The sequence below is a fragment of the Mus musculus genome, chromosome 2 (genome assembly GCF_000001635.26).
Source record: "Mus musculus strain C57BL/6J chromosome 2, GRCm38.p6 C57BL/6J".
NCBI classification, from domain to species: Eukaryota; Metazoa; Chordata; class Mammalia; order Rodentia; family Muridae; genus Mus; species Mus musculus.
Genome location: NC_000068.7, coordinates 156,960,981 through 156,977,739, shown reverse-complemented (window position 1 = coordinate 156,977,739; position 16,759 = coordinate 156,960,981). Strand labels below are relative to the sequence as shown.

Genomic DNA, 16,759 nt, shown 5'->3' with positions numbered 1-16,759 from the left:
GGCCCTCTTTCTTCTTGGTAGAATGGAACACACATAGAAATACCATTGGTGAAACCCGATAGGATTTTAAGCTGGTAAAACTTTGATAGTTCTTTAAACTGATGATTAATGCCTTACTGAGGTTATTTGGCATCATATGGAGGCAGTTTTGATTGTTAGAGCTGTTGGAGGAGGATGTTATAGCCATCCAGTTGTAAATGTCTGGGATATTACTAAACATGGTGATACACAGAACACATTCTCCCTACACCAGAGCTGTCTTTGTCTATAATCATCAGTGAGGCAGTGTGTGAGACTGGGCATAACTCAGCATTTGCTGTTAGAAAACTTGAGTTTCAGTTCCACCTGAGCCATTTATTAGTGGTTGGTCTGTTTGTCGTCGTCTTCTTCTTCTTCAAGATTTATTTATTTATTATATGTAAGTACACTGTAGCTGTCTTCAGACACTCCAGAAGAGGGAGTCAGATCTCCTTATGGATGGTTGTGAACCACCATGTGGTTGCTGGGATTTGAACTCAGGACCTTTGGAAGAGCAGTCGGATGCTCCTACCCACTGAGCCATCTCACCAGCCCCTGTTTGTCTTCTTAAGTCTCAGTTTTTTCATCTCCATTCTAGCCCGCATGCCAGTACCTCTATTTTTCATTGTGATAATCAATGAACTGTTAGGAGAGGGAAGGAATGAGGAAGAGAAGGAGAGAGAGAGAGAGAGCAGGAGAGAGAGAGAGAGAGAGAGAATGAATGCATGAGTCTGCATGCTCTCTTGGCTCTATCCAGTCACCTGGGTGCTCCTGCCTCTTCTAGCTGTAAGTGTTTCAGGACCAGCTGGGCTGCAGCTGACCCCTTCCAGCTCATTACCCTTTAGTGTGCCTCTGGTTTGCTGCCTTAATTCTGTTTTGGTTCTGTTTTGTTCTGTCTGAATTCTTTCCAAGACCAAAAGTGGTTGACTTTGCCCCTAGAATACCAATGAGTATCTTGGTGTCAGTATGTTCAGACAAAGCCAAAGATGACAAATTACCTTGGTCAGGGAGAAAGCTATGAAATAAAACAGTATTTTATTACTGCCTTTTTAAAAAATGTTTTTAAGTACTTGAAATTTCACAGTGCAGACTCCCATGTCCCTTAGGGTCAGACCAAATGTCTGCTGATCTGCTGAGTGACCTTTACCAAGTTCTTGATTCGTATTAGGTCGCTAACTGGTTGGCCTGAGGAAAATATGAAGTGCGTTTATAGAGAATTCAGAATGTCAGTCCTGCCCAGGAGCCCGGAAGATCATTCTGCCTAAGTCCTTCCTTTATAGATGGGAGGATGCCCAGTGTCCCTCAGCCCTCTCGGGGCCGCCTACATCTAGAACGCGCTCCCGGTGTTCTTATGGACTCTCTGGGACTGGAAGGGCCCATGCGGCTCCAGCCTTCTACGTTCTGACTGGACAAAGGCTTTCGTTTTGCATCACTGGACTTTATTTCTTGTGACGATAGAAATGGAACCTAATGCCCCACACATGCTAGATAAGCACACTACCACTGTGCTGTGCTCCTGTCCCCACACTGTTACACTAATGTGTTCTGGGGAGTCACAGCAGTCTCGCCACACTTCAGCAGAACTTCTGTGCTTTTCTGTGTTTTCTATTCTGAGGTTTGCCAAACTTCTTAAAAATCCCAGGTCTTGATACTCTTTAAAGACCCTTCTAGTGTTCTGTGTGTGTCAAGAAGCACTGCTGTCTCACCCCACCTCCTAGTAACATTTTCTCTTGCACTTCAATGTAGAAACAACATTTTTCAAATTTTTTCTTTCTTTCTTTTTTTTTTTGGTTTTTGGAGACATGGTTTCTCTGTGTAACCCTGGCTGTCCTGGAACTCACTCTGTAGACCAGGCTGGCCTTGAACTCAGAAATCCGACTGCCTCTGCCTCCCAAGTGCTGGGATTAAAGGCGACACCACCACCGGCCATTCTCCAAATTTATAAAAGATGATCCACATAGTCCAGGGCTTTCTCAGTACAGGTCACTGAACTTCATTTCCCCTAAATGATTTTAGGTTTTTTGTTTGTTTGTTTTTGTATGTGTGAATACATTGTTGCTATTTTCAGACACACCAGAAGAGACCATCAGATCTCATTGCAAAGGGTTGCTGGGAATTGAACTCAGGACTTCTGGAAGAGCAGTCAGTGCTCTTAACCACTGAGCCATCTCTCCAGACCCAGATGTTTTGAGACAGCATATTTATGTAGTCTCAGCTGATCTTGAACTCGGAGCACTCTCCTGCCTTAGTTTCTTTAGTGTTCATATTATAGCATGCCTTGCTCTTCATAAGAGGTTTTTTTTTTGTTTTGTTTTTTTGTTTTTTTTTTTTTCCTAACATGTGTGTGTGTGTGTGTGTGTGTATTCTTTGGGGATTTCACATCACATATCCCTATCATGTTCACTTTCCAGTCCTTCCCTGTCCACCCACACACACACTGGAATGGGGTCAGACTCTCGATAGCCTACCCCTTAAATGGAGCTGAGTCCTCCTCCCACCCTGCTACTGGAAGCCATCTACTGTGCAGAGTGACACTTCAGCATCCTATCACAGTTTTTAAGAGTTCTCTTTGATGGCTTCCTGTTTAGGCTGCTACTATTTTAGGGGGAGGTGGGGTGGGAGCAAAGGCAGGGTTATCACAGAAGTCTTGAGTGACATGGGTCATGGACTTCAACACAGACCCAGCTGTAGTAAAGCCACGGAACTTCCTAGGTTTTGACACCATTAATGTTCCCTGCCAGAAGATGAAGCCTTTCCAGTTCTCAGCCTCTCCCTTCCTTTCCATCATTCCAGTTTTCTCCCCTACAACGTAAACCTTTTTCCCTTGACTGCTTTGGCACCACGTTTCTGCTTTTCTTCCTGTGCCTCTGAATGTTTTATTTTTAGCTCCGTCACTCACTTGTCCTTCTGAAGAGCCCAGGGTCTGTAATTCTCACTCTTGAACTCAGGTCTCTCTGGTTCCTGACTTAAAACTGAAATGTTCATTAATGTCTGTTGCTTTTTTTTTTTCCCAGTTCCTCCATTTCCATGCATTTGGATCATCATTCTTTTCTCTCCCTTAACTAGAAACTTTGACAAAAACCTGTTTCTTCCCTGACCTTGTGCCATGTTTAACTCAACTTTTAATTTCCCATTATTTTAACTGATGTTCATTTCTCAGAGGTGCTGAGGCTCAGGCCCTGTGTGTGCTGGGCTGGTGCTCTAGCACTGAGCATCACCCCTAGTCACTCCTTTATTCTTTACATTTATAATTCCAGCTGCTTGAAAGACTCACTCTCAGCTGGGTCTACTCAGCTCACTCAGTGACTCTCAGACTCACTCTCTTCTGTCTGGTATATTCTCCTGGTTGATCTGGCCTGTTGAGTCTTTTTTAAGATCCATGTAGTTTATTATATAAAAAACACTGGATGTATTCTTTTTGGGGAGATGGCAGGATGAACTAATAGAGCTCTAGCTCTATTAATGCTGTCAGTGATCACTCTCTCATCTCAGAGGATCCTGATCCTTAGTGATGGATCACATGCTCAGCCGTTATCCCTTAAAACTGATAAAAGCCCCAGGGGAGTGTACGTTAAAGTTTGAAGCACACTATTTTAAGAAGTGAGAAGTAGCCCTTGTTTTTAAAACAAGGCTGCCAAGAAATAGCTGGAATTTAATTCCCTTCTTCTTTAGTTATTTCATATTCTCCTTGACTTAATTAGCTTTTGAAAGAATGAGTTCTTATCCTGGAGTGATGACTCAAACCTGCATTTCCAAGGGGTCTGAGTCATTGTTGATATGTATAGGATTGCTTTAGGCTTCCATCAAATCTGTCTCATGGGGTGCCACTGTGTGGGTGGGGAGGAAGGAACTGATCCAGGTTCCCAGCTGGTGGGACTGGTATAGATGTTATGGTATAGTGGAGACATCTCCTAATCCCTTACACGTGGAATTTCAGAAAACAGGTCCAAGCCTAGGTTTCTCATCTATAGAGTAAATGAAGATGTCTTCCTGGGAGATTGATGTGAGAGAAGTCCTGGCATGGAGTTGGTGCCTATGTTGCCCTTTCCTGTTCCTTCAGTCGAAGGGTGATTGTCAAAATACACTCTTCATACTTCTTCTCAAGACTAGGAAAGAGGGCAGACATTTATTGTCTACTGTAGCTTATGAAAGCTTTCCCAGCCTTTTAAAAATATCAGTACCTCTTTGTGCCAGGATGGAACCTGGCAGCAGATGCCGGAACTGCAGGCCACATCCCCAGGAGGGAGCCAGTCTGTGCAGCTGAGGGATCTGGAGATGGAGTTTTCCACCATGTGATCTTCCTTTTCTCATAGATCTTATAAAACTGCTCACCGGGAAGGGCTCAAAATGGTAGGAACTAAGGAAAAAAAAAAGAATTCACTGCGTCCCTTCACAATCCTGGAACCGCTCTAGCATTCCTTCCTTAGTCTGCCCAGCTAGGGGACAGTCTTCTTTAGTTTGCATCTTAAGTATATACTGGCACAGTCATCTCATTTTGTTTTATCATAGAAACAGGAGATGGTTGAGCATGTTGACACCTGCCTGCAGTTCCACCACTTAGAAGCAGGAGGATCGGTAGTTCAAGGACAGTCTCAGATGTATACCAGGTTTGAGGTTAGCCTGGGGTATTTGAAACCCTGCCTTAGAAAACAAAAAATGACAGGGTACGGATGCTTTGAGGCCTGACACACCCACAATGAAGTTTGTGCTGCTTTGTTGTGAATGAATTGGTTGGTAAATGAAGTAGGTGGTATGGAAAAACGATGCCAGGATATCATCATTTTACATGAGAATAAACTAAGATCCGTGCTTTGAGGCAGGTTCTTCCTGTGGAGCCCAGGATGGCATCAAGCTTTTGATCCCCCTGCCTCTGCCTTGCTTGTAGAGGTAAATGGTTATCCTTCGATGGAAGAACTGTAAGTAAAGTATCTTTTTATCATTGTATTATTTTTCACATGGTCTGAATGACCATATAAAGTCCAAATGGAATGCAGCCACAGTTTATTGTATGATTAATAAACACAAAATGAATAAAGAAGTCTCAGACATTTTTTTTTTAAAGATGGACATTGAACCCAGGGCCACATCCATGCTAGAAAACTACTTATACCTTTGGAGCCTTGAGTTTCTGTCTCTTGAGCAAATGATATGTAGCTCAATGCCTCTTGTCATGCTAGACAGAGGCAGCAACCATATCACCAGACAGCCTCGTAAGCATGGGGGACAGCAGCATATACCTGCGGTGTGCTGCACTGTAAGCCATGATCTTTACTAGAATAGATTTATGAAATCATTTGAGCATAATTTCTGTCCACCGTGGGTTTAGTCAGGGTATAATTCCAGCATTTGTCAAGCATCTATAGTATACCAGTCTCTTTTGTAGCACACCAGTCTCTTTTGAAAGTTGTCTTAATTCTCACAGGTTAGAAGTGATTGTTCCCACCTAGGACTCTTGACTATTCTTTATATTTATCATTTTAGAGACCATAGTCATCTCTGCTGTTCTGTAAGTTCCTAGGAGGAAGAGACACTCTGATCTTTCCTAGTGCTTTGCACAGGAGCTTTCCAGTAAGTGGCGTTGAATGGCCACAATTCAAGATCATTGAGTTAGGGTTTTTTCCTGCTCTGATAGGTCCAGGGACAAGAAAGAAGGAAGAAAGTGTGGTGCTTTCTCCACAGAGGGAGAACCATGTGGCTGCAGTATCCAGTGCTTACAGCCTATCCAGGGCTGTACGCTGGGGTGAAGGAAGGCTTTCTGCTTAGTTACCTCATCTCCCTCAGCCACCTTCCTTTCTTTGAACTCCACAATGTGGTCCTCCTTACTGGCTACTTATTGCTGTAGAACATATCCTTTTGAAATAAAATTATTTATTATCTTTTATAGTTTCTGTGGGTCAGGAACCCAGAATGCCTTGACAGTACAATTTGGTCAGTGTCTCATATGGTTGCAGTCAGGTGTTTCTATGGCTTAGACATCTAAGCTCTGACTGAGGCTTTAGACTTCTTTTGCAAGATCACTCATGTGGCTAGCAGGTTAGTATTGATGTGTTGGTTCCTCTACGTGGACCTTCAGAGGTCTGTGTGTGCCCTAACAATATACTAGTTTTCTCCCTTGGTGATAGAAATCACAGAAACTAAAATGTCCATGTAAGGGAATTCTAAAAAGTCATATTTTATCACTTCGCTTATGTTCTATGAGTAATGTACGACATTCCTGATTTGTTCAGGTGGGTGATTACATTTGAGTGTGAATATCAAGTATCAAGGATAGTGGACTCTTAGAAGGTCATCTCAGGTCAGCTACCGTTCTCCTTATTACACTGAGATTCCTCAGTAGAGTTGTTGATTTGTTTTCACTGCCCTTGCCATTACTAATTTAGGGTCTGTCTTAGTCAGGGTTTCTGTTTCTGCATAAACATCATGACCAAGAAGCAAGTTGGGGAGGAAAGGGTTTATTCAGCTTACATTTCCACATTGCTGTTTATCAACAAAGGAAGTCAGGACTGGAACTCAGGCAGGTCAGGAAGCAGGAGCTGATGCAGAGGCCATGGAGGGATGTTCCTTACTGGCTTGCTTTCCCTGGCTTGCTCAGCTTGCTTTCTTATTAGAACCCAAGACTACCAGCCCAGGGATGGCACCACCCACAGTGGGCCTTCCCCACTTATTCATTAATTGAGAAAATGCCTAAGAGTTGGATCTCATGGAGGCGTTTCCTTAAGGGAGGCTCCTTACTCTGTGATAACTCTAGCTTGTGTCAAGTTGACACACAAAGCCGGCCAGTACAGGGTCCTATTCTATATCACTAATTTTCAGCTGTTGCCTTCCTTAATCCTCTCTCCACATCGTTGCTTCCAGAAGCATAATTCTGAGAGTATTGTTCTCTTGCCCATCTTTAGGAACCACGATATACACTGCAGACTGCAAAAACTATTGTATCTATTGTTCTTTGTTTAAAATACCACCACAGACATAGTAACCTAAGACAACACACCTTTATTATCTCAAGGTGTCATGTGTCCTTGCTGAGGCTTCAAACAAAGTGTCAGGGTTCTCTCAGCTGAGTCCCCACTGGGAAGGAAGCTATCTCTAGCGTCATGTGCTTGCTGGCAGTATTCAGTTTCTTGTAGAGATTATTGAACCGAGTGTCTCAGTTACTTTCTGTCCTTCCCCTCCCTCTCTTTGCTGTCTTACGGGAAGCTGCCCTTAGTTCCCTGCCACATGGCTCTCTTCTAGTATGCCAGCTGGCTCAATGCAACCAGCAGGGCAGCAAGACAGGTGTTTAAATACTTTGTAATGTACCACATGAAAGCACTCATGTACGTTCTTATTTCCCTCATTCTGTTAGTCAAAAGCAAGACATAGATCCTGCCCCACACTCAGGGGTGGGGTTTGGGGCGCAAAGGTATGAATACCAGAGGGGAAGAACAACAGGCCAGTTGAGAGCCCGTCTGCCTCCACTGTGCGTCTGCTGTGCCCTGTGCAGTACAAGATGTACATGGAGGAAAGTCCAGTATCTGAATGGATGATGTCGTGTTTCCAATGCCAGCGTAAGCATGTTTCCTCTTCCTTCTCTTCTGTTTCAGAGTTCCTGGTTCATCCTTGAGACTCATCTGCTCTGAGCCATCCTCATGGATGAACTTCAGGATGTTCAACTCACAGAGATCAAACCGCTTCTAAATGATAAGGTAACGCCTGTTTCGTTTTAGCTCAAAGATGAGTAGATGGTTTTCTTGTGCTATTAATTAACTTTTTATATATGAGACTACTAAGTAAAATACTTAGCTTGATTCTTATTGATGGGGATACTTTTTGAAACTCATTTCCTAACCTACTCTTTGATGTCTCCCTGACCCTTTGTTTTCCATAGGCAAATTCGGTCATTTTTCTGAAGTTTTTCTATTTTATAGAAAGGAAAAAATAATACAACCAACTTAGATAGAAAGTGTCAAGGTGGTATTTGTTAGGATCCAAATGTTTGACTTTTAGTTTCCATAAGGAGATTTTAACATGCATGGCTAGTGATGTGTACAGGCTCCAGTGCTCTCTCAAAAGTTTGCTGAGTCTGCAATGTGACCATTTTCGTCAGAGATAGCTGTCAGGAGTTTACCTTATTTTTTGGTAGTAAAGGTGTTTGGTTTTTTTGTTTTTTTTTTTTTTCCAAGACAGGGTTTCTCTGTATAGCCCTGGCTGTCCTGGAACTCACTTTGTAGACCAGGCTGGCCTCGAACTCAGAAATCCGCCTGCCTCTACCACATCCAGCAGAGTGTGCCTCATTTTATCTTGGTGTTGGAGAATTTCATGATGAATGGCATACTTGAAAGCCACTAGAACTCAGCAGATCTTTCTTGTCCCTCCCTGTTCAGTGTGCACACCAGAAACTCTTTCCTACACTGTTCTTTTGGCTTACTGTCCTAACGATGCTCTGTTAAATACTTTCTAGCCGGTGTTAGTCTACAACATCCTTAGAGGAAAGAATGGAGAGGGTGTGGTTAGACTGGTGGGCGAGAGGGGATGAGAGAGCGCACCAAAAGATGTCAATGCTAGCTTCTCTCTCTGTCCAAAGCAAGGCCCTTTATAACATCTTACTCTACTGACTTATATTTTTTCTGACTTACATTGCATCCTGGCAGCCCCACCCTCTTCCCTGTGACCTTTTCTCTTTGTCACTCCTTCCTTTGACTTTCACTAGACTTTATGTTCTCTCCTTTGGCAGTCTGTAAACACCTTCTTGACTTCTGCTGACTGCCCCCCACAGTGTTTCCAGAAATCTCTACTCATTAAATACCATTTTTCTGTGTATATGAAGGACTGTACCACAAAGAAGAGGAAGATACTAAAATCTATAGTTATAAAGCGCAGGTCTGGCCACAGAAATGAGTATTCTCAGGGCAGGGGAAAGCAGACAGGTTAGCTTCAGCAAGGAAGTAACCTGACCTCAGAATCAGGTAGGGGAGTGCTTAACAATGCAGATCCCAGACCCCAGCTCCAGACCAGTCTCAGGGGTAAAGACGGTGCCAGCATGACTCAGGCTTGGCTTCTGGTTGGAACTACATGTGGAGATGTAAGAGTCGCTAATGCCAAGCTGTGCCTTCTTACTGACACCTTACGGAACTGGTCTGGGATATAGTGTAGTTGTTTTGTTTGTACTGAGGATTAAACAAAGGAATCCTGGTTGTGCTCAGCCACTAAGCTACTTACAAATAAGGGCATTGCTATCAGATTTGCTTGAATGTTACAGAGTGAATTCTGTCCCCCCAATTTTACACACTGAAACTTTAGCCCCCACCACATGTGACTTTTGGAGAGGAAGCCCTGTGACGGTCAGTTTTAATTGTCAACTTGACGTGATCTAGGATCACCCGGGAAGGCTGTCTTTTGGGATTGGTTATCTAGCTTAGGATGGTCTGTGGGCATGACTGGGGGTTTGTCTTGATTATACTAAGTGATGTGGGAAGATAGCCTAGCAGTAGGCAGCACCATTGTCTGGGGTTGGGTTCTGTATTGCATGAAAAAGGAGAAAGTGAGCTGAGCACTGGCGCTGTGTGTGGACTGGGCTGGGACGGACTGACTGGGGCTGGGACGGACTGACTGGGGCTGGGGCTGGGACGGACTGACTGGGGCTGGGGCTGACTGACTGGGGCTGGGGCTGGCTGACTGGGGCTGGGGCTGGCTGACTGGGGCTGGGGCTGGCTGACTGGGGCTGGGGCTGACTGACTGGGGCTGGGGCTGGCTGACTGGGGCTGACTGGGACTAGGACTGGCTGTTTCAAGTTCCTGCCACCTTGACTTCTCAGCTGCTATGGATTGTAACCTGGTTTGTGAGCGAAAATAAAACCTTCCTCTCCCAAGTTCCTTTTGTCAGGTTTTGTTTTTTTTTTTTTTAATTACAGCAACAGTATAAAACTAAGACAGACTTTAATAGAAGTGATTAAAGTTCAGTAAGATCAGAAACACAGAGCCTAATCTGATGGGTTGGTGGCCTCTTCTTGTTACTGTGTGAGGACTTAGTAAGAAGGCAGCCATTTGTAAAGCAGGAAGAGAGCCCTTATCAGAAACCGAAACCTCTGTCTTAAACCTTGCCGCTTCCTAAACTGTGAGGAATCAACTTTCTGTTGTTGTAGTTCATTGTGGCCAAATAGACTGACTCCAAGCAAAGCCCCACTCCCTAACGGCCTCTGGGCTCTCTTCCATGTGCTGTCCTGCTCCCATGAACTTCACACATTCCATCTTGCTCCTTCCTCCCTGAGACATGTTCCTGTCCCAGTTTCCATTCATGATCGCCCCATGTTCTGACTGAGCAGGCAAGAGTCCCCTTTGAACAATGGCGTTGCCGAGGACTACTGACTCCTTAGCTAGCCCTCCATCTTCCTGACTTCGGGGATTCCCTGGCGTTTGAAAACTGCCAGCTCTGCCCAGTAAGTTGGTACCTTTGTACATGTTGTAAAAGAAGCTGATGAGGAAAATGCCTCTCCTCCGTCTCCATGGTGTCATTTGATGCTCTGGGTGACTCTGTGAGGTAGAGAGCACGGAGAAGGACGTTTCTGTATTGCTGAGTGAACTAAAGCTAAGAAGGAAGTGGCTGGCAAGATTGAGTTCCAGGCACTGCTTGCAGGATTTCTCCGTATTGGCACTGGTGTTTGGACTGGGTGTTGTTTAGGACACTGTTCTACTATGTATTGTAGAATGTTTAGCAACAACGTCAGCCTGTGTCCACTAGATGCTACTAGCCTTCCCTAGCCCCCCACCCAGTGGTGACAACTAAAAAGGTCTCTAGATAGTGCTAAATGGGGTGCAAAGTCCATGAATGATGCTCACTGCTATTAAGAGGAAGCCTCTGGATCAGAACGAGTAGACGCCTTAAGCAACTTTGTTGTTGTTTGGCCTCCCTGTCCCCTCGCCCCCACCTCGGTTTCCTCCCTTCTCCCTTTCTTCATTATGGAGTATGGGCTATCCTGCTATTATTCATTTACTAACTAAGTACTTTTATGTGCCAAGTGCTTTACATGCATTCTCTCTTAATGCTCAGATTTCTCTTTAAAGTACTATAATCTTCACGTAACAGATGACAATATCTGATTGATAGGCCAGCTTGCTCAGTCAGTAAATGGTAGAGCTGGGTCTGAAACCCAAGATTTTCCTATTCTGAAATGTTCTGCCCGCCTGTGTGACCATCTAGACTTGGCCATTGTGACTTTTCTTGTCTCTTTAAGGAACAACCTAGAAATGAATATTATTTTACCCCATCTCTCACTTGATACTTTGCTCTTAGCATAAGATATTGCCAAACCCTTTCAGGCTTCAGGGACCTAAAAGGAATGTACACAGACCCTGTTACAGGGAAATGTGTCCTGGGGTGACCATAAGGAAGCATTTTCCATATATTTTAAGAGAAGCTCATGTTAACTTGTCTTATAACTTGTTGGTATTCTTCCCATTTTTATTTTAGTATGACTGTAATTTTGTCTATAGCTCAGAATTGTCAAGAAGTGGGTGAATTTGCCATGTTTATTTTGGCTCCAGTAATGAAAAGAAGTAACCACCAAAGCAGAATGTATAGATATATTTTCCCCCCTCAAATAACATTATAAATGTGGTAGTACAGAACTATAATACCAGTGCTTAGAAAGCTGAGATAAGAGAAGATTAAGCCCTAGATTACATAGCAAGACCCTGTTTTAAAAGAAAAAGGAAAGGCAGGCCCACCCCTGAAATCCTAGTACTTAGAGGGCAGAGGCAAGAAGGCTGTCAAGAGTCTAGGCTGCATAATGAGCTCCAGGCTAGCCAGGGCTACATAATAAGACTCTGTCTCAAAAAAGTATTTAGCCATTTTCAGAGTATTTTTAGAAATATTATTATTATTCTCCCAACTGGGCATGGTGGTACACACCTTTAATCCTGGCACACAGAAGGCAGAGGCTGGTGGATCTCTGAGTTCAAGGCCAGCCTGGTCTACAGAGCTAGTTCCAGGATAGCCAGGGCTATGTAGAGAGACCCTATCTCATCAAAAAACAAAACAAATAAACCAACCAAATATTGTGTTATTCTTCTATCCTCTTGCCAAATACTCAGCTGTTTTACAGATGAGGCTTATACCTGGTCCAAAGCCAGTGTCTATTAAAGTGTTAGAACCCAGACTAGTGCCTAGCACCTTTAACTTTTAAAAAATTATCTATCTATCTATCTATCTATCTATCTATCTATCTATCTATCTATCTATCTATCTATCTATCTGCATCAGTGTTTTGTCTGCATGCATGTCTGTGTTGTGAGAGTGTCATATCCTCTGGAACTGGAGTTACAGACAGTTGTGACTTGCCATTTGAATGCTGGGAATTGAACCCCAGTCCTCTGGAAGAGCAGTCACTGCTCTTAAACTGCTGAGCTACCTGTCCAGCCCACACATTTAACATTTAACTTTGACCTGGATCTAGAGGTCTGGTGCTCTTCTCACCATCTGCTTGTTAGGCTGTCCAGCCACCTCACCCAGAAGATCTCATGCCAAACAGGAGAGCCCACCATGCTTCTCACTCCCTGACTTTTAGTCTGCCTACTATGGCCATAGTAGACAGCCATAGCTGTCTTCAGAAGCGCTGAAGATATATCAGAAAGAGAAATAAATACCCAGGGGGATGAGCCGAACAATCTGTTTGCTTTGTGTTGGTTATTATAGTAAATCATGAAATAGCCCTTACTGTGGTTTAAGGTTTTTTTTTTTTGTTTTTTTGTTTTTTTTACTAAAGACTAGACATATAAGCAAAGGGGAAGGGGGTGTATATAAGAATTGTAAGAGGAAGAACTCTGAGATCAACTTTAAAATAATTTTTTAATTGATATGGTTGTTCTGTTTGCATATAAGTCTATGCACCACTTGTGTGCCTCATGTCCACAGAGACCAGAAGATGGCATTGGATCCTCCCCAAACCGTAGTTAGAGATACTTGTGAGCTGTCATGTGGGTGTTAGGAATTGAACCTGGGACTTCTGGAAGAGCAGCAGCAAGCACTAGTAAGTGCTGAGCCATCTTTCCAGCCCCTGAGAGCAGCATGTTTGTAAGCTCCAGGAGAACAGAAACAGAAAAGTTTGTGTATCAGGGTTCCTTTTTGAAAAGGTGTGTGCAGCGTGGGGACACTGGGGCGGGTCCTGAGACTCAGCCTCTAGCAGCACATGTTGTATAAGCCTGATGACCTGAGTTTGATCCCCAAACCCAAGTAAAGATGGGAGAAGAGAACCAGCTACCCTTTGCCCTCTGACCTCCATATGTCCCTCCTCTTCCAGTCATGCACACACATGCAATAATAACATTCCTCAAATCTAATAAAGGTTTCCAGAAGCTCTGGCCTGCCTGGTGGGTTACTGGTTAAAGGCTGGGTATCTAGAGTGTCAGGAAGGGGTTGGAAAGGAAGGCACAGTGAGTGTCAGAGGGCAGTCAGCACCTGAGTCCCTAGCGCTCCCAGGGGAGCCCACAGGGATTACTTTCTGTGCTCCAGACTCCATGTGGGTAGTGTTGCTTTCTTGGAGTCTGAGAGTATGAAAAAATTCCAGGAAAAAATGAGGGCATGGATCGTGTCTCAGGGAAGTGATAAGAGACAGAGTGAGGTTACTTGGAGGAGGGCTCAGGATGCCGCTGCTGACCTTGGCCTTGGCCTTGAGAACTTGATTACCATGTAGTAAGTCTGGGAATGAGGAGATGGAGTGTGCTTTGAAGGAAAAAACCTAACTATGGCAAAAAGAGAGAAAAAGAAAAGTGTGGGGGCATAGCTCGATGGTAGCGTATTCATCTCGTGAGTACGAGGCCCTGGGCTCCTTCTCTAGCACTTCCCCACTTGGTGTCTGCCATTAAACTTACATTTGTTGACACTTCCATGAGATACTGTTCTAGGGTGCTAGTCTGTTATGAACTAGAGGATGGGCATATCTTAGTGTTCCAAGAGCAATTGTCAAAACTGTTGTAAGAAATGACCGAAGTGACCTTGTGCAAGGAGTGTGTTCAAGCAGTTATTAATGACAACACAACAGACTGAGTGGCTGACAACCAATATCAAGAAACAGGAGATGGTAAGGAGAGATGAAACCATAGTCACAACCTATCTGAGAGCCCAAGGAATTTTTTTTCCTTTGTTTTTTTTTTTTTTTTTTGTATTTTTTCTTTTTATTTCTGGAATTTTTTTTAAAATTAGCTATTTATTTTACTTACACTGGTGTTTTTCCTACATATGTGAGGGGGTCAGATGCCCTGGAACAGGAGTTACAGACAGTTGTGAGCTGCCATGTGGGTGCTGGGAACTGAACCCAGGTCCTCTGGAAGATCATTTAGTGCTTTTAGTTGCTAAACCATCTCTCCAACCCAAGAATTTTTTAATGCAGGAGTCTGTGACCTGTAACATTAGCCTAACAGTGTATAGTATAGATGTCAGCTTCAAAAGTTGAAATTGTATTTTTCATCAGGCTACAGGTGTTTACTTGATTATAGACAACAGTCTTAGCATTTATTAGGATTTATTTACGATTTATTAGCAAGTATGTTATTTTTGAAAATACAACTGGTATAGATGCTTAAAGCATATATAGGATTTTCATTCGTATCTTGGATTATCAGCTTGAACATATTTCTTCTCAGAGACTGGTTTGCTGAGGAAGCTAAAGAAGAAGAATCATAAATTTGAGGCCAGCCTAGGCTGTAGAGCAGAGCTTTATGTCAAAGCTTTCAAACAACACTGAGTATTAATTTATGTTAATTGTCTTATTCAGTTATTAAAGACAGGGTATTTTCTGAGCTTATGTAACCCATCTACTCGCTTACTCTCCCATTTTCATTTTACTTTCTGTTGGGAAGGATTTTTTTTAAAGAGAGATACCATGTTTTTCTTTCTCCGGAAGGTTCCTTATTATTTTGTCCTTTGCCCCAGTGTTAAAAATGGAACCCAGGGATTTTGGCATGCTACCCAAGGTTGGTATCACAGACCTACATCCCCAGCCATGCTCCCCTTTAGAAGATCTTTATCTTGAGAGGGAATCTAATAATTTGATTAAGATTTTTGCTAACTCTCAACAAAAAAAGATAGCTGGTATTTGGTATTTCTGGAAGGAATTGCCTGTTCCTACTGTTGGCATTTCTCTTGTGTTCATCTCAGAGGCTCAGCCCTCACACAAGGCCTTGTGGGTGCTATCACATGATCATCAGGAGGCAGAGTATGTGCACCAGTGACAGTTGCCCCTGAAGAGCCCAATCAGGCTAGAGTGACTTTCCAAACAGTCCCTAAAGGAGCATCCAGGGACACCGACATGGCCTATCTTAAGTCTGTGCTCTTCTTGTACAAGTCCTTTTTGTGGTAAATTATGAAAGGGAAATGCATGCTTAGTGTAGAGAAGCATTGAGGAAGTTGTGATCTCTCATAATTCCTATGCAGAGACAGATGGTAGTTAACGTTAGGTATTTTCCTTCTGATCTTTGTTTTGTTTTTTTTGAGACAAGGCTTCATAACCTAGGCAGGTTAGGCTGGAACTCTCTGTGCCGCCCAGACTGGCCTTGAACTCTCAGCAATCCTACCTCACCTAAGGGTTAGGATTATAGGCGTGGGCCTGGTTTAATTTTTAAAAATTGGCTTGTTTATTATATAAATCAGAGAACTTCCCTGCTGGTCATTTATATCTTACTGAAACCATCCACTTTAGTCTACGCAAGGACCCTTCCTTTGGTCTTTGATAGTCTTACTGGAAATTCAGTACAATGGCCTCTCTGAAGAAGTTCTTACCTATATCCCTGAGACTGACTAGTAGGAGCCAGTCAACACGAGATGCTCTTTTGCTTATGGCAGCCTTCCCTGGAGTGTGCTATCCTGTGTGTGTATGTGTTTATCATAGCTATCTTCATATGCTGTAACTCTGTAAGACTTTTCAGCTGTTTTATCAACTTTGAGTCAAGAATGATGCTAAGACCAGCCTTCTCTATCCTTCTTATTATTGCTAGCATCTGCAGTTTCCCAGTGGTTGACCTGTTGTGGATTTCCTGTGTACATTGTAGAAAACCCAAGGCTGATTATCTAGAACTTTATTCCTTCAGAAGGCCATCAATGTCATATACAAGTTTCTGTAATAATTTTAAACCTAATAGAAAAGTGTACTGCATACGCCTATAATTTCAGCACTCAGGAACCAAGAAGACTGTGAGTTCAAGGCTACATAGTGAGAACCTGTCTTACAAAACAAAATTAAAAGCAATGTAAAAACGATTACACACATATATGTACAGCTTGGATTGTCCGTGTTACTAATGGCTACTTCACTCCATTGGATACCACTGCTCCATGTTACTCCAGCTGGTTTCCAGCTCCTCTCCTGAGCAGGAGCGTTTGTTTCACTTGGTGTGGGTACTCATGGGGCTTTGCCTCAGCCTCTGTTTTGTCTTGACAGCTGAGTAAGTGGTGGATCGGGAAGAATGATATTTTTTTTCTTTTCTTAATGTTGAGAATTGAACCCAGGGCCTTGAACGTACTAAGACCCGTGCACTACTGCAGAGCTATACCTCTGGCTCACAGAAGAACTATTTCTAAAACCAGCTTGAACAATCAGATATCTAGCGGGGCAGTGTTGAGAAAGGTGTCTATTAGCAACTCTATGCCTTCTGGAAGCTGTTGGGAAGATGAATGCAATTATATAACGGTCTAAATAATAAGAGAGCTTTTCAGGGAATGGCTTGTTCCTCATGAAAAATCAAGTCAGAAAGGTTCTCTCTCTCTCTCTCTC

General features: G+C 43.3%; 1 protein-coding gene across 12 annotated transcripts in view; it reads left to right on the top strand.

Annotated features, from left to right (window-relative positions):
* Positions 1-16,759, top strand: part of Ndrg3 (N-myc downstream regulated gene 3) — a 64,791-nt gene that overhangs the window by 14,393 nt on the left and 33,639 nt on the right. For 10 of the 12 annotated variants that reach the window (NM_001355393.1, NM_013865.2, NM_180956.1 and 7 more), the window contains one exon: positions 7,602-7,703. The exons of the other annotated variants lie outside the window; for them this stretch is intronic. In NM_001355393.1, coding sequence (NP_001342322.1) covers positions 7,647-7,703 — 57 coding nt within the window. In that variant the 5' untranslated portion in view covers positions 7,602-7,646. The remainder of the gene's footprint in view (positions 1-7,601; positions 7,704-16,759) is intronic. 12 annotated transcript variants of the gene reach the window in all.